Source organism: Coregonus clupeaformis, chromosome 2 (genome assembly GCF_020615455.1).
Source record: "Coregonus clupeaformis isolate EN_2021a chromosome 2, ASM2061545v1, whole genome shotgun sequence".
NCBI classification, from domain to species: domain Eukaryota; kingdom Metazoa; phylum Chordata; class Actinopteri; order Salmoniformes; family Salmonidae; genus Coregonus; species Coregonus clupeaformis.
In genome coordinates this window covers 26,893,992-26,919,169 of record NC_059193.1, presented here as the reverse complement: position 1 = coordinate 26,919,169, position 25,178 = coordinate 26,893,992, and the positions used below count along the sequence as shown (strand labels likewise).

The 25,178-nt window shown below is 43.6% G+C and overlaps 1 protein-coding gene across 2 annotated transcripts; it reads left to right on the top strand.

Moving 5' to 3' along the window:
• Positions 1–408: 408 nt before the first annotated feature.
• On the top strand, positions 409–25,140 carry LOC121532557 (protein phosphatase Slingshot homolog 3). 2 transcript variants are annotated; one of them, XM_041838368.2, is made up of 17 exons: positions 409–607; positions 1,165–1,267; positions 3,270–3,307; positions 3,554–3,740; positions 4,357–4,472; positions 4,619–4,687; positions 10,741–10,806; positions 11,090–11,272; positions 11,355–11,448; positions 11,792–11,920; positions 12,477–12,523; positions 12,645–12,791; positions 13,017–13,217; positions 13,300–13,504; positions 24,021–24,248; positions 24,377–24,475; positions 24,568–25,140. In XM_041838368.2, exons 1-17 carry the CDS (start codon positions 417–419, stop codon positions 24,760–24,762), a joined length of 2,298 nt encoding a protein of 765 aa, XP_041694302.2. In that variant the 5' UTR covers positions 409–416; the 3' UTR covers positions 24,763–25,140. The 2 variants fall into 2 exon arrangements, with proteins under 2 accessions (XP_041694302.2, XP_041694294.2); XM_041838360.2 differs by having other exon boundaries at positions 411–607; positions 1,111–1,267.
• Positions 25,141–25,178: the final 38 nt, after the last annotated feature.

Genomic DNA, 25,178 nt, shown 5'->3' with positions numbered 1-25,178 from the left:
TAATGTCAGGATGATATTCCTTGTTGTTGACCTATCTGTCGTTTCACTGCCTTCACGGATTTCTGGACATCCAACGTCAAATGAATTAATAAATAGATAATCATAATAAAATGATCAATATGGAATAAATAAAAGCATCCATCACTGTTCTTGCTTGTTTGTGCAGTAGTACAAGCAACAGATCATGAGTTGGAAATATGTCAATATAGGTAAAGGCCTACATCAGTTATATAACAATATGCTTCTGGAAAGTAGCCTACACTAGAAATAAATAACCAGAATAACCGGATTGATGCAGATAATTTACAAAAGTAAAACAACATCATATTAAGAGAGATTTTGATATTCCATATTATAGTAATCTTCTCCTTTCCCCTTTAAGAAAACCATTCCTCCATGCCCCTCCTTGTAAGGGCATGTTTACTTTTCCTTGCCGATATGTTTTCTTCCTGGTTCCATTAAATAGTCAGCTCTTCTTTAATTTGGGTAGCAGAGTGGAGCAACTTTTGCCAAAGCGAAGGATTAAAAATAGCTGTCTATCGAAGCTGACTGCGTGTGAGGGAGAAGCGTCCAAATACCAAATAAGTAGGCATTTTATCGGAAGCAGGTAAAAGAGGAACTCTTGCTCCATCGTTCTCTATCACTTTCACCCTTGTTTTTAATCTAGCTAGCATATGGATCAGTTGCGTATCTACTGTACGTGCTAACTAGCTAGTTAGCAAAGCTTGTTGATTTGTAGTCGATCAACATAGCACAGTCAAACAGAATTGATGTTGGTATTTTCTTCTCAAATGTTGGTATTTTTCAGACACGGCTAGTTAGCTAGCTATTGTTTAATTGTAACTACAAAATATATATTATTTTTGGGGGGATCGTTGCGTGTGATGTGCACTCGAGCGCAGTGCAGTCCACATTTATTTCATAACCATACGTGGACATTGTGAAGGAATGCTTGGCATGCCACTACAATGGCTATCTTCAATGTGATTTCTAGCTATAAAGTTACGTTTCAAATGTCAATTGACGTCTCCTCCACTATCTAGGTTGTCTTCAGAGCATACTGTAGCTTTAGAAACGGGTATTTGATAATCAGCTCCAACTACGTTACAGATTTGTGTGATTATATCCTCACCCACAAATTTGAGGAAACCCCCCTCCCCCCAGCGTCTCGCAAGGCGCTTGTGAAGAACCTGCGAGGCGAACCGAGCCGTGCATTGCTATGGCTCTGCTGACCCTGCATCGGCCCCCGTCCATCTCCACGGCTCCGGTGAGTCCCTTTTCCCGCGCACATCTCAATGCAGAAATACTAGACTTTTTATTTTCCATGACATTGCCTTCACATCATATGATACTCTACTTAACAGTGTGTGATTTGATACACTGGCTACGCCTGCTATTGCCTATTCATCCAGAATCTATTTGCTTTGATTTAATGAACAACAACCATTGCCTGAAGCTGTCCAGTGTCCTGCTTGATGTATTTATTATATTCTCGATGATGTCATCATTACAGCATTGTACCCTGTGGATGTCAAGATAAATAATAATAATAATATGCCATTTAGCAGACGCTTTTATCCAAAGCGACTTACAGTCATGTGTGCATACATTTTTTGTGTATGGGTGGTCCCGGGGATCGAACCCACTACCTTGGCGTTACAAGCGCCGTGCTCTACCAGCTGAGCTACAGAGGACCACAAGATGCTCTCTGGTAGCCAAGATGGCATAGCTGCGGGAAGTAGGGATGCTGAGGGTGCTGCAGCACCCCCTGATAAATCACAATAAATAAAACATTTTATTTTGTTTTGTGTGAAAAAAAAAATAATAATAATATATGGTTCCACAAAATTAGTGCACTAGCCCTTTATTACTCCTGTATGAGTGGAGAAAAATACTTGTCAGCAGAGCGGGGAGATATTGCTTACCCCTGTGCCCCACCCCTCAACAAAATATTTCCTCTGCAACCCCCCTTGACAAAAAATGTCAGCACCCCCACCCCAAAACATCTTCCCGCAGCCAAGCAGAGATAAAGTAGATAACTAGAGGACACAACATGCCATAGATCAGTTCTTCCCAACCCTCTCCTCGTGGACCACCCAACATTTCACATATGTGTTGTAGCCCTGAACTGGCACACCTGATTCAGTTAGTCAAGGGCTTGGTGATAGTTGACTAATTGAATCAGGTGTGATTAAGCTCAAGGCACATGATGTCACCGTGTATCTGTATTTGTGGGTGACGACAGTAGTCAAATCTACTCCTGCTGCCTAACCCTTGATACCACCACACGGACACTGTTCCAAATGTTAACATAGGCTACACTCACTCATCCTCCCCATGTCCTTATCATTTCTCCCTCACTCCCTCTGTATTTCTCTTTCACTTCTCTTTAAACTTTTTAGAGCAACTTTAACAGGCTCATTTAAACGTTGTTACTTCCAAGGCCTCTTTGGTATGTTACGAGTGTGCCAAAACATCAGGCGACATTTTAACTTTTCTGTTCCCAGCTTCCCCAGGCTGGCGGACATAACTTTGCCCTCCTCCGTCTCCCCGCATACTACTGTCATTGAGTCTTAAATCTCTACTACTGTTAATTCCTTTTTTTTCTCCTTCTCTCCTCCTTTCAAACCCTCATCGCTCCTCCCCTGTCCTCTCCTGTCCTCCTAGTCTCCAGCACCCCTCTACTCTTTTTTTCTTTCTTGTGTCTGTCTAGACATGTCAGTTGCATAACAGGTAATGTTACTGTCTCAAGTTTCACTCACTCACACCGCCAAACCCTTGATACTGCAGCTACCACTCCTTCATGCATTCTGTTCTCTCTCTTTTCCCTCTCTGTTTGTCTTTTCTATTCCTCTGTTTCTTATCCCTCTCTCCCCTCCTTTCTGTGTCCCTCGGTCATTAACTTCCGAAGTTGTTTCCTCTGCCTCCTATCTTTGTAGCTGCACATTTTAATCGGGATCCTGCTCATTCTTTTAGTACACGCCACTTTAGATTTCTCCTATAATCAATGGGATGACTCTATAATTAAGGAGGTTTGTCACTCTGTAATCAGCAGGCTTTAACATGTGACAAAATATGATATATTTATCAGATTGTAGATTTTCACAGTAAAGAGTTTATAGCCTGGTCCCAGATCTGTTTGTGTTCTTGCCAACTCCATTGTGGTCATTGTAAAGTTTGGCATGGCAAGGATTGACAGGGAGTTGGCATGATAGCACAAACGGACTGGCACTCAGGCTATTAATCATCTTTCAAATAATTTCTTGAAGGATGAAAGCATTCCAAGAAGAGGGAGACTTCAGAAAAGGTAGATTACTGTGTTTCTGTCTTTTGGTTGTGAATTAAAAGTGTATATCGTTTGGATAAAATAACTACAGTTCTGATAATCTGTACATTGTGGTCATATGGACGTTTGAACTCTCAGAGAAAATGTTTTTTTTATATATTTATTGTTTTTTTTTATTTATTTTTTTATCATTCCTGCACAATAACATAATATACAGTTGCACAGTAATTCATAATACAGGAATAATAATTAAATCCTCCATAACAGGGAGAGCTTTGCTCTGGTCAAGGGGGCCGTCCTTCTCTTGGAAGGAGAGAGGGAGGGGCCTCATGAAGAGACATCGCCCAATCACTCTCCTTCACCCCTGAAGCTGGGGGGCGGAGCTTCAGACACACAGCACAGACACCTGCATGCCATGGTGTCACTACTAAGACCAGAGGACACTATCAAACTGGTGAGACCTGTCCACTGTCACATGCCCACTGGTAGAATGTATAAAATAAGCAGACAATGGATAGGACCGCCATTGTGTGACGGTTTAAACTTGGGTCATCTGTAGTCTGCACACTACAACACTGTGTTAGTGCTTAGATAATGCCTGGGCATCAGCGTATGGGGAAAATGCAAGTCTTCAGGTCTCTCCAGCCAGGGCTACTCATCACTGTTACGTGGTTCACCAAACCACCTCTGTTACAATAGCATGACTATAACAGGCGTGATGCCCGGAGCACTGAGTAATGTCATGTTAAAAGCATCTATTAACGGGTCACATTCATGTAATGCTTTTCACTAGGTCTCAGAGCTTCTTACATTATAGCAAGGATGGTATCTCACCCTATACGCCACCAACATGTTACATCCTAGATCTGGTCCCAGATCTGTTGGTGCTCTTGCCAACTCCATTGCTCGTTGTCAAGCCCAAACATGTTGGCGTGATGGCTCACACAGACTGGCACTCATCCACTAGTAACATCCACCTACACATTCACAAATGCCCTGATAATGCTTAACCTTTCCCTTATCCCTCCGTTCTCCCCCTCTCTCCCTCCTACCTCCCCCTCTCCTTGCAGGCGGTGAGGTTGGAGTCAGTGAGTCCAATCAGAGTGAGGTATCTGATCGTGGTCTCCACCCTCGGTAATAAGCAGGAGAGCATTCTCCTGGGCATGGACTTCCCCGACACAGACAGGTGTGTGCCATGCTGTAACCGTTACCATGTTTCTGTGGTTATATCAGATGGGTCTAGACTAGAGAATGACTTGTGTTGATAGAAAATGCATCTAGTAAATGTTGCCAAAACGAGGGATGAAAACAGTCTGTCTTTGTTTCTTTCAGTGATCAGTGTACTATCGGCATGGTTGTGCCTATATGGAGTGCCACACAAGTGTATCTGGATGGAGATGGGTAAGAAGTGGGAGAAAACACACTGCCATTTATAAACAGAGAGAAAGATGGATGGATTTCCTGAGTGCAGGAGTCAAATGAGGAAACTAGGAAATACAGTGGGGAGAACAAGTATTTGATACACTGCCGATTTTGCAGGTTTTCCTACTTACAAAGCATGTAGAGGTCTGTAATTTTTATCATAGGTACACTTCAACTGTGAGAGACGGAATCTAAAACAAAAATCCAGAAAATCACATTGTATGATTTTTAAGTAATTAATTTGCATTTTATTGCATGACATAAGTATTTGATACATCAGAAAAGCAGAACTTAATATTTGGTACAGAAACCTTTGTTTGCAATTACAGAGATCATACGTTTCCTGTAGGTCTTGACCAGGTTTGCACACACTGCAGCAGGGATTTTGGCCCACTCCTCCATACAGACCTTCTCCAGATCCTTCAGGTTTCGGGGGCTGTCGCTGGGCAATACGGACTTTCAGCTCCCTCCAAAGATTTTCTATTGGGTTCAGGTCTGGAGACTGGCTAGGCCACTCCAGGACCTTGAGATGCTTCTTACGGAGCCACTCCTTAGTTGCCCTGGCTGTGTGTTTCGGGTCGTTGTCATGCTGGAAGACCCAGCCACGACCCATCTTCAATGCTCTTACTGAGGGAAGGAGGTTGTTGGCCAAGATCTCACGATACATGGCCCCATCCATCCTCCCCTCAATACGGTGCAGTCGTCCTGTCCCCTTTGCAGAAAAGCATCCCCAAAGAATTATGTTTCCACCTCCATGCTTCACGGTTGGGATGGTGTTCTTGGGGTTGTACTCATCCTTCTTCTTCCTCCAAACACGGCGAGTGGAGTTTAGACCAAAAAGCTATTTTTTTGTCTCATCACACCACATGACCTTCTCCCATTCCTCCTCTGGATCATCGGCAAACTTCAGACGGGCCTGGACATGCGCTGGCTTGAGCAGGGGGACCTTGCGTGCGCTGCAGGATTTTAATCCATGACGGCGTAGTGTGTTACTAATGGTTTTCTTTGAGACTGTGGTCCCAGCTCTCTTCAGGTCATTGACCAGGTCCTGCCGTGTAGTTCTGGGCTGATCCCTCACCTTCCTCATGATCATTTATGCCCCACGAGGTGAGATCTTACTTGGAGCCCCAGACTGAGGGTGATTGACCGTCATCTTGAACTTCTTCCATTTTCTAATAATTGCGCCAACAGTTGTTGCCTTCTCACCAAGCTGCTTGCCTATTGTCCTGTAGCCCATCCCAGCCTTGTGCAGGTCTACAATTTTATCCCTGATGTCCTTACACAGCTCTCTGGTCTTGGCCATTGTGGAGAGGTTGGAGTCTGTTTGATTGAGTGTGTGGACAGGTGTCTTTTATACAGGTAACGAGTTCAAACAGGTGCAGTTAATACAGGTAATGAGTGGAGAACAGGAGGGCTTCTTAAAGAAAAACGAACAGGTCTGTGAGAGCCAGAGTTCTTACTGGTTGGTAGGTGATCAAATACTTATGTCATGCAATAAAATGCAAATTAATTACTTAAAAATCATACAATGTGATTTTCTGGATTTTTGTTTTAGATTCCGTCTCTCACAGTTGAAGTGTACCTATGATAAAAAATGACAGACCTCTACATGCTTTGTATGTAGGAAAACCTGCAAAATCAGCAGTGTATCAAATACTTGTTCTCCCCACTGTAGCTAGCTGAGCATGTTTTACATTTTAGTCATTTAGCAGACGCTCTTATCCAGAGCTACTTACACGAGCAATTAGGGTTAAGTGCCTTGCTTAAGGGCACATCGACAGATTTTTCACGTAGTCGGTTCGGGGATTAGAACCAGCGACCTTTCGGTTACTGGCACAACGCTCTTACCCACTAAGCTACCTGCCGCCCTAAGGTTGGCCTGGCATCTTGGAGGCTGGCCAGATATAATAATACCAATGAGTAATCTCTCTCTGTTTATGTACTTGGATCATTCCCCTGAATTACATCTGTTTCTGTCACTATGTCACCCCTTATGTCAACACTTTAAACATCTGCATTCACCACATAAGTACTTTATAAAGGTTTGCTAACAATGTGTTGACTGTAAAGTTTATGAAGTGCTTTTGGCTGTTCTGGGATGTGGTCAGGATTGTGTTGCTCATTGACCTGGGTGTGCAGCAGTGTCGGCTCAAGGGAGAAGTTTCCTTTTACCACAGATCTAGGATCAGATTACTCCACCTCCGATCTTAACCAGGAGTATGAAAGAGCTTTTGAGGACATGTTCAGATCTGGAGCTAAATAAAACCCCAGAAACAGCATTAGGGTTTTGATTTTGTAGCCCTGCCTGTTCTGTGTACTGGTAATGTAGAAATAATATGTAGGGTTGGGCGCTATACAGATTTTCATCCCGTTTCTGTACTATACTGGGGTATACGGTATTACCGGAAGTGCATACAATAAAGTAATTATAATAATGATACAAATATTTGACTCACAAAACAATTTAGGCAACAGGGATCTTTATCCAAGAGGGGATTGAATGTCTCTGCTGTAACCAAGAAGCTTGATCTTGACATCTAGACACTTAGCTAGCAAGTTAGCAAACCAAATGCATAGCTGAATCCCTGAGCGGGAATCTTAGATTTCTTATAGTTATACTTAACTTTTTATATACAGTACCAGTCAAAAGTTTGGACACGCCTACTCATTCAAGGGTTTTTCTTTATTTTTACTATTTTCTACATTGTAGAATAATAGTGAAGACATTAAAACTATGAAATAACACATATGGAATCATGTAGTAACCCAAAAAGTGTTAAACAAATCAAAATATATTTTATATTTGTGATTCTTCAAAGTAGCCACCCTTTGCCTTGATGACAGCTTTGCACACTCTTGGCATTCTCTCAACCAGCTTCATGAGGTAGTCACCTGGAATGCTTTTCCAACAGTCTTGAAGGAGTTCCCACATATGCTGAGCACTTGTTGGCTGCTTTTCCTTCACTCTGCGGTCCAACTCACCCCAAACCATCTCAATTGGGTTAAGGTCGGGTGATTGTCGAGGCCAGGTCATCTGATGCAGCACTCCATCACTCTCCTTCTTGGTCAAATAGCCCTTACACCGCCTGGAGGTGTGTTTTGGGTCATTGTCCTGTTGAAAAACAAATGATAGTCCCACTAAGCACAAACCAGATGGGGTGGCGTATCGCTGCAGAATGCTGTGGTAGCCATGCTGGTTAAGTGTGCTTCGAATTCTAAATAAATCACAGACAGCGTCACCAGCAAAGCACCCCCACACCATCACACCTCCTCCTCCATGCTTCACAGTGGGAACCACACATGCAGAGATCACCTACTCTGCGTCTCACAAAGACACGGCGGTTGGAACCAAAAATCTCCAATTTGAACTCATCAGACCAAAGGACAGATTTCCACCGGTCTAATGTCCATTGCTCATGTTTCTTGGCCCAAGCAAGTCTCTTCTTATTATTGGTGTCCTTTAGTAGTGGTTTCTTTGCAGCAATTCGACCATGAAGGCCTGATTCACGCAGTCTCCTCTGAACAGTTGATGTTGAGATGGGTCTGTTACTTGTACTCTGTGAAGCATTTATTTGGGCTGCAATCTGAGGTGCAGTCAGGGGCGGTGTGTTCAATAGGGCGATATGGGCGACGCACTGCCAAACGGGAAAAGGAAGGGATTTTTTTTCTAATCAATTATATCACAGCAACAGTAGTTATCAGTGTTGTAATCTAGACGTCTGATCTGCCACAGTGCCACTAAATGTCCAATCAGGCTAAAGTCGTGCTTCAAATGCCCCCCTTTTTTGGGGCGATTTCAGTCAGGTTGAAAATCGCCCAGAAGTCTGTCATAGACTCCAGTACTATTTTTTCAAATATCAGAGCTTTCAATACAATCTCTATGGGTTTCTGAGGGCTTGCACTTACGCGCTTTCGTCATACGTAACATAACCATGAACGTAACTAAGAAAAGAGCGGGTAGCCTCGATCAATCAATTCACTACTACTATCAAAATGGCTAGGCTTCAGTGCAACTCGATTGTGTCTTTGAAAGAAGTTCCTTTTGTCGGCGAACAAATGAAGATAAATTGGCAACGAAACAATTAGGACCTCCCAGACCAAATTTAATAATTCAACAGGTTTCTACTAAAGGGGGGAAGTCCTACACCCGAGGATTTTCCAAAAATTGGTACGAACGAAAAACCTGGCTAGCAGGCTGCGATGTAGCTAATGCAGTCTTCTGCTACCCCCTGCTTACTCTTTCACCCTGAAGGCGGCACGGCAGACAGCACCGCTTGGACAGCGACTGGTGTGTAACGGACATGCACCATCTTTCAGAAAGATTAAGAAACATGAGCTGTCAAAGACCCACATGGATAGCTGTTTGAGATTGTCTGCTTTGGGGAGAGTGAACATTCCCACTCAACTGGATGAGGGATACAGGCTAGCTGTCCACCGCCACAACGATGAGGTTAGTGTTGATAATCACAAGTTTACTGGAGAACTGAAACTGACAAGGCTGACAAGATAGGACCCTTTTGTCCATTGTTATTGGATAGGAACAGAACTTATAACCAGCTCCCTGACCTAAATAGATCTTAGCACAACATTTTACTCAACATATCATATTCCATATTCACTATAACAAATATATTTACTACGACATTAGCAAGAACCGCCACATCCTCAGCCGGCTAATCCAGTGTGTGAAGTTTTGCGGAGTGTTTGAGTTAGCTTTGCGAGGCAAAGATGAAATTGAGGGCTCCACCAACCCTGGTAAGCCAACACTTTTGAGATCAGTCAATAAATGCTTCTGGTATTGACTTATATGCTGCCCCTGTCTTCATGTTGTTGCTGGACATATCTTTTTTAAAATGTGTGTAGGTCACCTAAATCATCAGAAAAATTGCCCCCCCTGAGAATTTTTTCAGGAGCCGCCACTGGGTGCAGTTAATTGCCGATTCCTGAGGCTGGTCACTAATGAACTTATCCTCTGCAGCAGAGGTAACTCATGGTCTTCCTTTCCTGTGGTGGTCCTCATGAGAGCCAGTTTCATCATAGAGCGTGATGGTTTTTGCGACTGCACTTACATTTTAGTCATTTAGCAGACGCTCTTATCCAGAGCGACTTACAGTTAGTGAGTGCATACATTTTTTTTTTTCATACTGGCCCCCCGTGGGAATCGAACCCACAACCCTGGCGTTGCAAACGCCATGCTCTACCAACTGAGCTACACGGGACACTTGAAGAAACTTTCAAAGTTCTTGAAATGTTCTGTATTGACTGACCTTCATGTCTTAAAGTAATGATGGACTGTCGTTTCTTTTTGCTTATTTGAGCTGTTCTTGCCATAATATGGACTTAGTCGTTTACCAAATAGGGCCATCTTCTGTATACCAACCCTACCTTGTCACAACACAACTGATTGGCTCAAATGCGTTAAGAAGGAAAGAAATTCCACAAATTAACTTTTAACAAGGCACACCTGTTAATTGAAATGCATTCCAGGTGACTACCCCATGAAGCTGGTTGAGAGAATGCCAATAGTGTGCAAAGCTGTCATCAAGGCAAAGGGTGGCTACTTTGAAGAATCTCAAATATAAAATATATTTTGATTTGTTTAACACTTTTTTGGTTACTACATGATTCCATATGTGTTATTTCATAGTTTTGTTATATCTTCACTATTATTCTACAATATAGAAAATAGTCAAAATAAAGAAAAACCCTGGAATGAGTAGGCGTGTCCAAACTTTTGACTGGTACTGTATATTTCTTAAAAATCGGTATTGAAAATCATACCGTCTGTATTTCTAAATACCCCGTTAAATGGTATATTCGGCCAAGCCTAGTAACAGGGCTCACATGCTGTGTGTCTGTTTGTTACAGACAGTCTTTGATCTGACACTCACACCCACAGACTGGGTTTCTGCCATCAGCAGGCACACACCTTCACACAGCTAACAGTGTTCTCTCTCTCGTTCTCTTTCACACACCATCCATCTGTCTGTCACACACTCTCTCATCTCCCTCCTTTTTTCTTACCTTCTCAGTGGGTTCAGTGTCATGTCAGCAGAAGAGACCAGAATCTTCAAGCCTGTTTCCATACAGACCATGTGGTAGGTTTTATTCAAGCCTGTTTCCATACAGACCATGTGGTAGGTTTTATTCAAGCCTGTTTCCATACAGACCATGTGGTAGGTTTTGTTCAAGCCTGTTTCCATACAGACTGAGTGGTAGGTTTTATTCTGTTTGACACATACAGTAAACACACACACACGATACACATAATATTCCCTTTCAGTACTGTAATAGGATGACCTAGAACCTCTACGCTTTCATCCATCATGGCCTTGCCTCTTCCCCTGTGTAGACCCTAATGTGTCTGTCCACTGTCCCCAGGTCAGTGCTGCAGGCGCTGCATGGCTGCTGTGAGCGGGCGGTGAAGGGGGCAGTGATCCCAGGCTGTGGGCTGGACTGGGCCCAACACTACTACGGCCATGTGGAGTCTAACCGCCTCTGTCTCAACGAGTGGGGAGCCATGACAGGCCTGGAGTCAATCAGGAGGGACAGCGCCGGACAGAGGTGTGTGCATGTGTTTGTCTCTGTGTGTGTGTTGGGGAGATGTGGGTAGTGATACTCTGTCTGTCTGTCTGTCTCTGCGCAGCTCGACCGAGAGGGTGTCTGTGGAGAGGCAGATCAAAGAGGAACTCCGAGACATCATGAGAACAGAGGACCTGGAGAACATCACCTCCAAACAGGTACCACAGAGAGAAGGAGATGAAGATGTGATGTTATATATTGGAACAAGCCCCGTTCAAACTAAAATTGACAAAGATGCAAAAATACCAATATTTGTCAAGGTCACGGACAAACAATGGCTGACATAGCTGTCTGAAATACAAGTAGAAGTAGATGAAATGTGTCTGGTAACATAGAGGCAGTCTACTGTCTACAGTCTGTGACCTAAATTAATGACTTGAAGAGTCTGTGTCCGGATCTATGACACCTTACTTGTAACACAAGCCATTTGAACCGGCCAAGTCACAACATGGCGTCGTGCTGTTGATCAGTTGGCCATCCTCCTCCTGTCTCCGTCCCCAGGTCCGCAGTGCCCTGGAGACCAGGATAGGCATGGATATGAAGAACTACAAGGAGTACATCGACAACGAGATGATGGTCACCATGGCGCAGATGGACAAGCCCTCCAAAATATTTGACTACTTGTTCCTGGTCAGTCCCATCTGACTTAGACCCTTAACAATATCACATTTTACCTTTGGCCAATGCCACTCAGCAGTAGCCTCTAACCACAGATCTGGAATCAGATTCCCTAATCCTAACCTTAATCATGAGGAGGTTGTAAAGAGTATATGACACTGGACCAGTTGTTAAGTTGTAAATAAATCTCCTCTGGGCTGATCACCACAGGAAGTACATTTTAAATGTTTACGTTTTAGTCATTTAGCAGATGCTATTATCCAGAGTGACTTAACAGTAGTGAGTGCATAGAGTTCATACATTTTTGTACTGGTCCCCCCCATGGGAATTGAACCCACAACCCTGGCGTGGTAGGCGCCATGCTCTATCAACTGAGCCACAGAGGAAGTGTGTTGCAATCAATAGTATATGAAATGACTCGAATTTCCCTTTTCAGAGCCTAGTGTTTACAGCTGTTGAATCGAAAGCTCTGGCCCTTTAGTGTCCTCTCTCCTCTCCAGTGAATAAGGCTCTGTCTCTGTCTCTCTCTCTCTCTCTCTCTCTCTCTCTCTCTATCTCTGTCTTTTAGGGGTCTGAGTGGAATGCTGCCAACTTTGAGGAGCTACAGAAAAACAAGTAAGCCCATTTACTGTGTTTGTGTGCCTGTTATTGACTTATATAAGGTGTGTGTGCAAACGAACAAGCCAAAGTGTTGTGTGGTTTCTGGGTAACTAAGTGTCTGCCAATGATGTTTCAGTGTGGGCTACATCCTGAACATTACGCGGGAGATCGATAACTTCTTCCCAGAATCCTTCAGCTACATGAACATCAGGGTGTACGACGTGGAGGCTACAGACCTGCTGTCACACTGGAAAAACACGTACACCTTCATCAACACAGCCAGGTAGTCCCACCCTCCTCCCCTCTCTCCTATGCATTCTCCTTGCATTGTACTGTAACGATGTGGCTTTGACATAGATTTATGTATATTCTATAAATATATTTTACTGTTTGAATGTTTTGTAACTTTGTGCCCCCCCTGGATAAGTCAGCGACAGTTGCACAATGATGACACTCTCCATTTTAGTCGCACAATGATGACACAACCCCTCTCTCTCCCCCCATACAGGCAGAGTGGCCAGGCGGTGCTGGTGCACTGTAAGATGGGCGTGTCTCGCTCTGGGTCCACGGTGGTGGCCTACGCCATGAAGCAACAGCGCTGGTCCCTGGAGGTGGCTCTGTCCTACGTCAGGGACCGCAGGCCCATCGTCCAGCCCAATGAAGGCTTCATGAAACAGCTCCACACCTACAGCGGCATCCTCAACGCCAGGTCAGCATATTCATTATCCTGTGTGTGTGTGTGTGTGTGTAACCCAATATCACCTGTATGTTCACTGTACCCTCCATTCCAGTCAGCAGCGCCACAGCGCTCTCTGGAGGCGGAAGTCACGAGAGCAGAGAAAGATTGAGAGAAAGCGCTCTGCTGCTTCACGCAGCAACGAGGAGGAGGAAGAGGAGGAGAGCGACGGACAAGAAGAAGAAGAGGAGGATGAGGATGATGATGATGATGAAGAAGAGATGGAGAGTCCAGATGAAGTTGATGAGGCAGATAAAGAGGTAAAGGATACTAAATGTTTATGGTTAGGATTAGGTCTGTGGCGATCATTACATTTTGTCAGCCATTAACTGTCATGCAAATGACTGCCAGTCTCACGGTAATGGACCGTTAATTAACATAAACACATTTAGCATCTCTGAAACGTACAAGCCGCTGATGTGCGCCTTTGGAACATCTACAAGTCTAATACATCTATTTAATATACACCATCACAATAAATCCATTATTTTAGGCAGATCTTAAGAAACATTATGATATGAAGAAAATGTATTTCAGAAGAACAGAATTTCATATGCTTATAATGCCCGTACCATTATTTTATATTATATGATTTTATAGTAAGAAGACTATGTGAACATAGCTGAATAAAATATATATTTTTCTCAAACGGTTGCCTCGGGAGTACGCACATGAAGCGCCTATTCTGTGTTTAGAGTAAAAAGTTATCATTTGAAACAGCTCTGTTTCTTGCTTAGACTGTACATGCTGTTCATTAGTCTCTCATTCACAAGTGATAATATTCTCACCCATCAGACTATTCTATAATTAATATTGTCTTTACATATTAGGGCTATAATAAATATTATAAACTGGGTGGTTCGAGTCCTGAATGCTGATTGGCTGAAAGCGGTGGTATATCAGACCGTATACCACAGGTATGACAACTTTTATTTGTACGGCTCTAATTAGTTGGTAACCAGTTTATAATAGCAATAAGACACCTCGGGGGTTTGTGATATATGGCCAATATACCACGGCTAAGGGCTGTGTCCAGGCACTCCGCGTTGCGTTGTACATAAGAACAGCCCTTAGCCGTGGTATATTGGCCATATACCACACCCCCTCGGGCCTTATTGCTTAAATATACAGTGCATTCGGAAAGTATTCAGACCCCTATACTTTTTCCAAATTTTGTTACGTTACAGCCTTATTCTAAAATTGATTCGATTTTTTTGTTTTCCCTCATCAATCTACCCACAATACCCCATAATGACAAAGCAAAAACAGGTTTTTAGAAATTTTAGCAAATGTATAAAAAATATATATATATATATATATATATATATATATCATGGAAATATTACATTTACATAAGTATTCAGACCCTTTACTAAGTACTTTGTTGAAGCACCTTTGGCAGCGATTACAGCCTTGAGTCTTGGGTATGACACTACAAGCTTGGCACACCTGTAATTGGGGAGTTTCTCCCATTCTTCTCTGCAGATCCTCTTAAGCTCTGTCAGGTTGGATGGGGAGCGTCGCTGCAGAGCTATTTTCAGGTCTCTCCAGAGATATTAGATCAGGTTCAAGTCCGGGCTCTGGCTGGGCCACTCAAGGACATACAGAGACTTGTCCTGAAGCCACTCTTGCATTGTCTTGGCTGTGTGCTTAGGGTCATTGTCCTGTTGGAAGGTGAACCTTCACCCCAGTCTGAGGTCCTGAGCGCTCTGGAGCAGGTTTTCATCAAGGATCCCTCTGTACTTTTCTCCGCTCATCTTTCCCTCGATCTTGACTAGTCTCCCAGTCCCTGCCTGCTGAAAAACATCCCCACAGCATAATGGTGCCACCACCATGCTTTACCGTAGGTATGGTGCCAGGTTTCCTCCAGACGTGACGCTTGGCATTCAGGCCAAAGAGTTCAATCTTGGTTTCATCAGACCAGAGAATCTTGTTTCTCATGGTCTGAGAGTCCAGTTTTGGCAAACTCGGCATGGGTCCTCAGATCCTCAAAAAATTCTACAGCTGCACCATCGAGAGCATCCTGACTGGTTGCATCACCGCCTGGTATGGCAACTGCTTGGCCTCCGACCGCAAGGCACTACAGAGGGTAGTGCGTACGGCCCAGTACATCACTGGGGCCAAGCTTCCTGCCATCCAGGACCTCTATACCAGGCGGTGTCAGAGGAAGGCCCTCAAAATTGTCAAAGACTCCAGCCACCCTAGTCATAGACTGTTTTCTCTGCTACCGCACGGCAAGCGGTACCGGAGAGCCAAGTCTAGGTCCAAAAGATTTCTCAACAGCTTCTACCCCCAAGCCATAAGACTCCTGAACAGCTAATCATGGCTACCCGGACTATTTGCACTGGCCCCCCACCCCATCCTTTTTACGCTGCTGCTACTCTGTTAATTATTTATGCATAGTCACTTTAACTCTACCCACATGTACATATTACTTCAACTAGCCGGTGCCCCCGCACATTGACTCTGCACCGGTACCCCCCTGTATATATAGCCTCCCTACTGTTATTTTATTTTACTTCTGCTCTTTTTTTTCTCAACACTTTTTTTGTTGTTGTTTTATTTTTAAGTAAGCATTTCATCGTAATGTCTGCACCTGTTGTATTCGGCGCATGTGACCAATAAAATTTGATTTGATTTGGAATGTGCCTTTTACTGAGGAGTGGCTTCCGTCTGGCCACTCTACCATAAAGTCCTGATTGGTGGAGTGCTGCAGAGATGGTTGTCCTTCTGGAAGGTTCTCCCTTCTACACAGAGGAACTCTGGAGCTCTATCAGAGTGACCATCAGGTTCTTGGTCACCTCCCTGACCAAGGCCTTACTTCCCCGATTGCTCAGTTTGGCCTGGCGGCCAGCTCTAGGAAGAGTCTTGGTGGTTCCAAACTTCTTTAATTTAAGAATGATGGAGGCCACTGTGTTCTTGGGCACCTTCAATGCTGCAGACAGTTTTTGGTACCCTTCCCCAGATTTGTGTGTCGACACATTCCTGTCTCTGAGCTCTACGGACAATTCCTTCGACCTAATGGCTTGGTTTTTGCTCTGACATGCACTGCCAACTGTGGGACCTATAGACAGGTGTGTGCCTTTCCAAATCATGTCCAATCAATTTAATTTACCACAGGTGGACTCCAATCAAATTGTAGAAACATCTCAAGGATGATCAATGGAAACAGGATGCACCTGAGCTCAATTTCGAGTCTCATATCAAAGGGTCTGAATACTTATGTAAATAAGGTATTTCTAAAAACCTGTTTTCGCTTTGTCATTATGTGATATTGTGTGGAGATTGATGAGGAAAAAAATGTAATTTAATAAATTTTAGAATAAGGCTGTAACGTAACAAAATTTTGAAAAAGTCAAGGGGTCTGAATACTTTCCGAATGCACTGTATGTGTGAAATTAGTTTTGATAAAAAATTGGCATTATCAGCTGCATGGGCATGCCATCAGTGTGCACTCGAAAAGCGAATGTAGAACGCTTTTACTGAGTTGCCAGGTAGGCTACGCCGTTGTAAAGCGAAGCAATGTGTGCCTAATATTAGGAGTTGAGAAATAGGCTAGTAGAAATAAAAAAGCTGGGATCCTTCTCTTTTTCATAGAGGCCATCAAAACTCTATTTTCACACGTGATTGCTTAAAGAAATGTTGCGCTATGACTCGGCTTATGAGAACACTTTCGCTCCAACCTGGTTCAGCTTATCAACCAGATAATTATATTAGCCTCTGTTTTAAAAGGTATTCATGCATATCGGGTCCTGGTGGGAAAGCCCTGGGTCCATTTCGGAACGAGACCTCTAACTCCCATCACCATTTATCCTCATCATTCAGATCAGGGGGTCGCGTTAGCTTTCAAGTCTGCATTTTCAAAATGCAGACCCTCCAAAAATCTGTGTTTTAATTGATCTGCATTCTAACTAAACAGACATTTAATACATGGCTCCACTTACTGCTCTAGTCTAGAATGCAGTACAATACGGCTCAGTTCAAGAGGGTGCTATTTAAAACGTAGTTTTCTTTACCCTATGTCATAATCACATACAATAATTATTATATTAATCTGAACGATATTATAGTCTTAATATGCTTGTACTCGACAGTGTTGATGAAATACGAATGCAAAGAAATTGCCAGCTCTTGACACGCATCATTCATTCATTATGAATTAGATTTCTTTGATTTCATTCTTCATTAATGTAACCACAATGTTCAGTTGAAATGACAGAGGCACTCGCATTTGCACGCACCAACAGTAGGGACATCTTATTGATAAAATATATAAATGATGGATTTGAGATAATTAGTCATCTGAGGAAGTGAAATCTCTAAATGCATTAGCTAGGTAATATGCTGCTAGTTAGCTGTATAATATATTAATCTAACAGTTAATGTAGTTAGTTAACTGGCAAGTGTCTTCACTGACATTTTCAACCTCTCACTGACTGAGTCTGCAATACCTACATGTTTCAAGCAGACCACTATAGTCCCTGTGCCCAAGAAAGCAAAGGTAACCTGCCTAAATGACTACCGCCCCGTAGCACTCACGTCAGTAGCCATGAAGTGCTTTGAAAGGCTGGTCATGGCTCATATCAGCACCATCATCCTGGAAACCCTAGAACCACTCCAATTCGTATACTGCCCCAACAGATCCACAGATGACTCAATCGCACTCCACACTGCCCTTTCCCACCTGGACAAAAGGAACATCTATGTGAGAATGCTGTTCATTAACTACAGCTCAGCGTTCAACACCATAGTGCCCACAAAGCTCATCACTAAGCTAAGGACCCTGGGACTAAACACCTCCCTCTGCAACTGGATCCTGGACTTCCTGACGGGCTGCCCCCAGGTGGTAAGGTTAGGCAACAACACATCTGCCACGCTGATCCTCAACACAGGGGCACCTCAGGGGTGCATGCTTAGTCCCCTCCTGTACTCCCTGTTCACCCACGACTGCGTGGCCAAGCATGACTCCAACACCATCATCATTAAGTTTGCTGACGACACAACGGTGGTAGGCCTGATCACCGATAACGATGAGACAGCCTATAGGGAAGAAGTCAGAGACCTGGCAGTGTGGTGCCAGGACAACAATCTCTCCCTCAACGTGAGCAAGACAAAGGAGATGATCGTGGACTACAGGAAAAGGAGGGCCGAACATGCCCCCCCATTAACATCGACGGGGCTGTAGTGGAGCGGGTCGAGAGTTTCAAGTTCCTTGGTGTCCACATCACCAACAAACTATCATGGTCCAAACACACCAAGAACGTCGTAAAGAGGGCACAACAACGCCTTTTCCCCCTCAGGAGACTGAAAAGATTTGGTATGGGTCCCCATATCCTCAAAGTTCTACAGCTGCACCATCGAGAGCATCCTGATCGGTTGCATCACTGCCTGGTATGGCAACTGCGTGGCATCCGACCGTAAGGCGCTACAAAGGGTAGTGCGTACAGCCCAGTACATCACTGGGGCCAAGCTTCCTGGCATCCAGGACCTACAGTGGCTTGCGAAAGTATTCACCCCCCTTGGCATTTTTCCTATTGTGTTGCCTTACAACCTGGAATTAAAATGGATTTTTGGGGGGTTTGTATCATTTGATTTACACAACATGCCTACCACTTTGAAGATGCAACAAATAAGACAAAAAAACAGAACTTGAGCGTGCATAACTATTCTCCCCCCCCTTCCAAGTCAATACTTTGTAGAGCCACCTTTTGCAGCAATTACAACTGCAAGACTGCTGGGGTATGTGTCTATAAGCTTGGCACATCTAGCAACTGGGATTGTTGCCCATTCTTCAAGCCAAAACTGCTCCAGCTCCTTCAAGTTGGATGGGTTCCGCTGGTGTACAGCAATCTTTAAGTCATACCACAGCTTCTCAATTGGATTGAGGTCTGGGCTTTGACTAGGCCATTCCAATACATTTTAAATGTTTCCCCTTAAACCACTCAAGTGTTGCTTTAGCAGTATGCTTAGGGTCATTGTCCTGTTGGAAGGTGAACCTCCGTCCCAGTCTCAAATCTCTGGAAGACTGAAACAGGTTTCCCTCAATAATTTCCCTGTATTTAGCGCCATCCCATCATTCCTTCAATTCTGACCAGTTTCCCAGTCCCTGCTGATGGAAAAACATCCCCACAGCATGATGCTGCCACCACCATGCTTCACTTTTGGAGGTGTAGCTGTGGATGTATTTCAAGGCCTACCTTCAAACTCAGTGCCTCTTTGCTTGACATCATGGGAAAATCAAAATAAATCAGCCAAGACCTCAGAAAAAAAATGGTAGACCTCCACAAGTCTGGTTCATCCTTGGGAGCAATTTCCAAACGCCTGAAGGTACCACATTCATCTGTACAAACAATAGTACACAAGTATAAACACCATGGGACCGCGCAGCAGTCATACCGCTCAGGAAGGAGACGCGTTCTGTCTCCTAGAGATGAACATACTTTGGTGCGAAAAGTGCAAATCAATCCCAGAACAACAGCAAAGTACCTTGTGAAGATGCCGGAGGGGACAGGTACAAAAGTATCTATATCCACAGTAAAACAAGTCCTATATCGACATAACCTGAAAGGCCGCTCAGCAAGGAAGAAGCCACTGTTCCAAAACCGCCATAAAAAAGCCAGACTACAGTTTGCAACTGCACATGGGGACAAAGATCGTACTTTTTGGAGAAATGTCCTCTGGTCTGATGAAACAAAAATAGAATTGTTTGCCCATAATGACCATCGTTATGTTTGGAGGAAAAAGGGGGTCGCTTGCAAGCCGAAGAACACCATCCAAAACAGTGAAGCACGGGGGTGGCAGCATTATGCTGTGGGGGTGCTTTGCTGCAGGAGGGACTGGTGCACTTCACAAAATAGATGGCATCATGAGGAAGGACAATTATGTGGATAAATTGAAGCAACATCTCAAGACATCAGTCAGGAAGTTAAAGCTTGGTCGGAAATGGGTCTTCCAAATGGACAATGACCCCAAGCATACTTCCAAAGTTGTGCCAAAATGGCTTAAGGACAACAAAGTCAAGGTATTGGAGTGGCCATCACAAAGCCCTGACCTCAATCCTACAGAAAATGTGTGGGCAGAACTGAAAAAGTGTGTGCGAGCAAGGAGGCCTACAAACCTAACTCGGTTATACCAGCTCTGTCAGGAGGAATGGGCCATAATTCACCCAACTTATTGTGGGAAGCTTGTGGAAGGCTACCCAAAATGTTTGACCCAAGTTAAACAATTTAAATGCAATGCTACCAAATACTAATTGGGTGTATATAAACTTCTGACCCACTAGGAGTGTGATGAAAGAAATAAAAGCTGAAATAAATCACTCTACTATTATTCTGATATTTCACGTTCTTAAAATAAAGTGGTGATCCTAAATGATCCTAATACCCAATTTTTACTAGGATTAAATGTCAGGAATTGTGAAAAACTGAGTTTAAATGTATTTGGCTAAGGTGTATGTAAACTTCCGACTTCAACTGTACAGTGGGGGAAAAAAGTATTTAGTCAGCCACCAATTGTGCAAGTTCTCCCACTTAAAAAGATGAGAGAGGCCTGTAATTTTCATCGTAGGTACACGTCAACAAAGACAGACAAAATGAGGGGAAAAAATCCAGAAAATCACATTGTAGGATTTTTTATGAATTTATTTGCAAATTATGGTGGAAAATAAGTATTTGGTCAATAAAAGTTTCTCAATAGTTTGTTATATACCCTTTGTTGGCAATGACACAGGTCAAACGTTTTTTGTAAGTCTTCACAAGGTTTTCACACACTATTGCTGGTATTTTGGCCCATTCCTCCATGCAGATCTCCTCTAGAGCAGTGATGTTTTGGGGCTGTCGCTGGGCAACACAGACTTTCAACTCTCTCCAAAGATTTTCTATGGGGTTGAGATCTGGAGACTGGCTAGGCCACTTCAGGACCTTGAAATGCTTCTTAAGAAGCCACTCCTTCGTTGACCGGGCGGTGTGTTTGGGATCATTGTCATGCTGAAAGACCCAGCCACGTTTCATCTTCAATGCCCTTGCTGATGGAAGGAGGTTTTCACTCAAAGTCTCACGATACATGGCCCCATTCATTCTTTCCTTTACACGGATCAGTCGTCCTGGTCCCTTTGCAGAAAAACAGCTCCAAAGCATGATGTTTCCACCCCCATGCTTCACAGTAGGTATGGTGTTCTTTGGATGCAACTCAGCATTCTTTGTCCTCCAAACACGACGAGTTGAGTTTTGGCCAAAAAGTTATATTTTGGTTTCATCTGACCATATGACATTCTCCCAATCCTCTTCTGGATCATCCAAATGCACTCTAGCAAACTTCAGACGGGCCTGGACATGTACTGGCTTAAGCAGGGACACACGTCTGGCACTGCAGGATTTGAGTCCCTGGCGGCGTAGTGTGTTACTGATGGTAGGCTTTGTTACTTTGGTCCCAGCTCTCTGCAGGTCATTCACTAGGTCCCCCTGTGTGGTTCTGGGATTTTTGCTCACCGTTCTTGTGATCATTTTGACCCCATGGGGTGAGATCTTGCGTGGAGCCCCAGATCGAGGGAGATTATCAGTGGTCTTGTATGTCTTCCATTTCCTAATAATTGCTCCCACAGTTGATTTCTTCAAACCAAGCTGCTTACCTATTGCAGATTCAGTCTTCCCAGCCTGGTGCAGGTCTACAATTTTGTTTCTGGTGTCCTTTGACAGCTCTTTGGTCTTGGCCATAGTGGAGTTTGGAGTGTGACTGTTTGAGGTTGTGGACAGGTGTCTTTTATACTGATAACAAGTTCAAACAGGTGCCATTAATACAGGTAACGAGTGGAGGACAGAGGAGCCTCTTAAAGAAGAAGTTACAGGTCTGTGAGAGCCAGAAATCTTGCTTGTTTGTAGGTGACCAAATACTTATTTTCCACCATAATTTGCAAATAAATTCATTAAAAATCCTACAATGTGATTTTCTTGATTTTTTTGTCTCAATTTGTCTGTCATAGTTGACGTGTACCTATGATGAGAATTACAGGCCTCTCTAATCTTTTTAAGTGGGAGAACTTGCACAATTGGTGGCTGACTAAATACTTTTTTCTTAGACACTTAGATTGCACACAGGTGGACTTTATTTAACTAATTATGTGACTTCTGAAGGTAATTGGTTGCACCAGATCTTATTTAGGGGCTTCATAGCAAAAGGGGTGAATACATATGCATGCACCACATTTCCATTATTTATTTTTTAGAATTTTTAGAATTTTTCATTTCACTTCACCAATTTGGACTATTTTGTGTATGTCCATTACATGAAATCCAAATAAAGGCCCAAAAATGTGTCAAAGACTCCAGTCACCCAAGTCATAGACTGTTCTCTCTGCTACCGCACGGCAAGCGGTACCGGAGCGCCAAGTCTAGGTCCAAAAGGCTCCTTATCAGCTTCTACCCCCAAGCCATAAGACTGCTGAACAATTAATCAAATGATTATTTGCATTGACTCCCCCGCCCCCCTTCTGTTTATTATCTATGCATAGTCACTTTACCCCTACCTACATTAAGAAAGGACCTCGACTAACCTGTACCCCCGCACATTGACTCGGTACCGGTACCCCTTGTATACAGCCTCATTATTCTTATTTTATTGTGTTTATTTATTTTCTTAAAACTGCATTGTTGGTTAAGGTCTTGTATGTAAGCATTTCACTGTTGTATTTTGAGCATGTGACAAATAAAATTAGCTTTGAACAGTTAAATTAATGTCCTAAAAACTTGCAAGATACCCAATGATGCAGATGTCCGCTCCCCGCGTACAGTGCATTCGAAAAGTAAATAAGGTATTTCTAAAAACCTATTATTGCTTTGTCATTATGGGTTATTGTGTGTAGATTGAGGGAAAAAAACTATAATCAATTTTAGAAAAAGGCTGTAATGTAACAATGTGGAAAAAGTGAAGGTCTGAATACTTTCCGAATGCACTGTATATCTCAAAGCCATAGCCTACCAGATACTTCGGTTAAAAATGGTGCTCAAACTGTCCATATGGAGAGTTGAGAAATACATGTAACGCATACAAAAAGCTGAGACCCTCCCTCTCCAACAGTCACAACAGTATTTGCTTTCAAAACTATTATTTTCCCTGCAGTTGCAATTTGAAATGTCGCAATCCCAACACATTTCTCTCCCTCTACTCTCCCACTCACTCGGAGCGCGTGTGGTTTGAGGGTGTGGTTTGGAGGATGGATGAGACGTTTCGGAGAATAGCAGTCTATTTAAATATAAAAATGTGGAACAAGAAATTGAATGCCATGGTCATTACACCTGCGTTTTCAGAATGCAAAATTTTTGGGGGGGTTTTTTTTTGCGTGAGAAAGGCAGTATTCTGCTATTGCAACCTCGGCATATTATTCAAATTCAATCATGAAGTGTTTGATGTGGTTTTCGATTGCATTTGCGTTGATGTTAGAGTGATTGAACAATAATCATTAAAAAAATAAAAAAAATAAAGAGTGATTGGACAATAGAGCGCCGAGTACCAGGCCATTAGCGACTTGACGACCATCCGCAGGTTTGGTAGGCTACTAACGCCCATCAGCACCATTCATTGATAGAGCTCAGTTTTGGAGTAGCCTAGTTACCGTGACTTAACAGTCACGTGGAATTTGACTGCGGTTATCACACGTGACCTTCATGTAACAGCCCTAGTTAGGATGATATTGTCAAGATTTAATTGTATTTTGTGGAAATTATATTTGAATCCTTTGAGGTGCAATCATAAGTCTTATCTCTCAATCTCTGTCTTGACTAGGTATTTGAAGAGCCTGCCCCCAAGTCTGAGACTGACCCAGAAGCTCCACCCACGGAACCGGCTGCTTCACCCATGGAACCGGATTCCCCGCTCACGGAACCGGCCTCCCCATCCACGGAACCGGCCGCCCCACCCACGGAATCGGACGCCCCACCCACGGAATCGGACGCGCCACCCACGGAACCGACTGCAGCCAATCCCCTCATCACTGTACACAACAGTGACAAGGTGGGCAACCTCTCTTACAAGTGACATGACAAAACCTTCTCTAACATTTATATTACATTGAACCAATGTCAAAATCAACCTTTTTATCCATCTCTAATATCCTCCCTCCTTCTACCCTCCTTCTCTAGGCGTCCTGTCAGAGCCCCAGTCGCAGTGGCAGGATGAACCTCTTCTCTCTCATGCAGTCCATCAATGAACTGGACGATGAGGACCTAAGGAATGAACAGGTAAGAGGAGGAAAAGATGGAGAAGAGGTGAAAGAGAAGAGAAAGCAACCGTTTTTCTTACCCTTTGTTACCTTTATTATTCGCTGATGTAGATTGCCAACAGTCATCGGCGGTCTCCAGGGCAACGGAGGCGGAGTCATGGACGGAAGGGCCTCATGCATCAGAGGGCCCATGTGGACGTTTCACCTGAGCCAAGCAGCCTATCAGGACCCAGGAAATTTGAAGGGGTGGGGCCAAGCAAACCTGAGACCAGGGAAGGAGATACCAAGATGATGGAAGGGCGGTAGAGGGAGGGAGAAGGGGAGAATGGAGAAAGAGAAGCCTAGAGTAGACACTAATAGGAAGAGATTAAATGTTCTGCCTTCTTTCAAGCTATAAACATGAAAGAATCACCCAAAGATATTTATATACATCATACTACTTAAGCCTTGTTCACACTGCAGGCCTTAATGCTCAAATCAGTGTTGTTTTTCCAAATCTGTTTTGGAATATTGACTGTCCAGTGTCCAAGTGACCAAATCGGATTTGTGTGTGTTCAGACAGCAGTCATTTGCTTACATGGCTAAGCTAGTTGTCGTAGTAATGATGGGTGTGTGTGCAGTGGTGTAGGCCGATTGGTGGTGTAGCAAGCTAAGGTGACAACAATGCCTGCCATGAACGTTTCCCAGTTGCTTTGAATGTTCAAAATCATAGTTCAAAGACG

Excerpts from the sequence above, each read along its gene's own strand:
- LOC121532557 (XM_041838368.2), top strand. The coding sequence starts at position 417 with ATGTTTACTTTTCCTTGCCGATATGTTTTCTTCCTGGTTCCATTAAAT. Across the intron at positions 4,473-4,618 it reads GACTTCCCCGACACAGACAG|TGATCAGTGTACTATCGGCA; the intron begins GTGTGTGCCATG and ends TGTTTCTTTCAG. Across the intron at positions 24,476-24,567 it reads AGGACCTAAGGAATGAACAG|ATTGCCAACAGTCATCGGCG; the intron begins GTAAGAGGAGGA and ends TCGCTGATGTAG.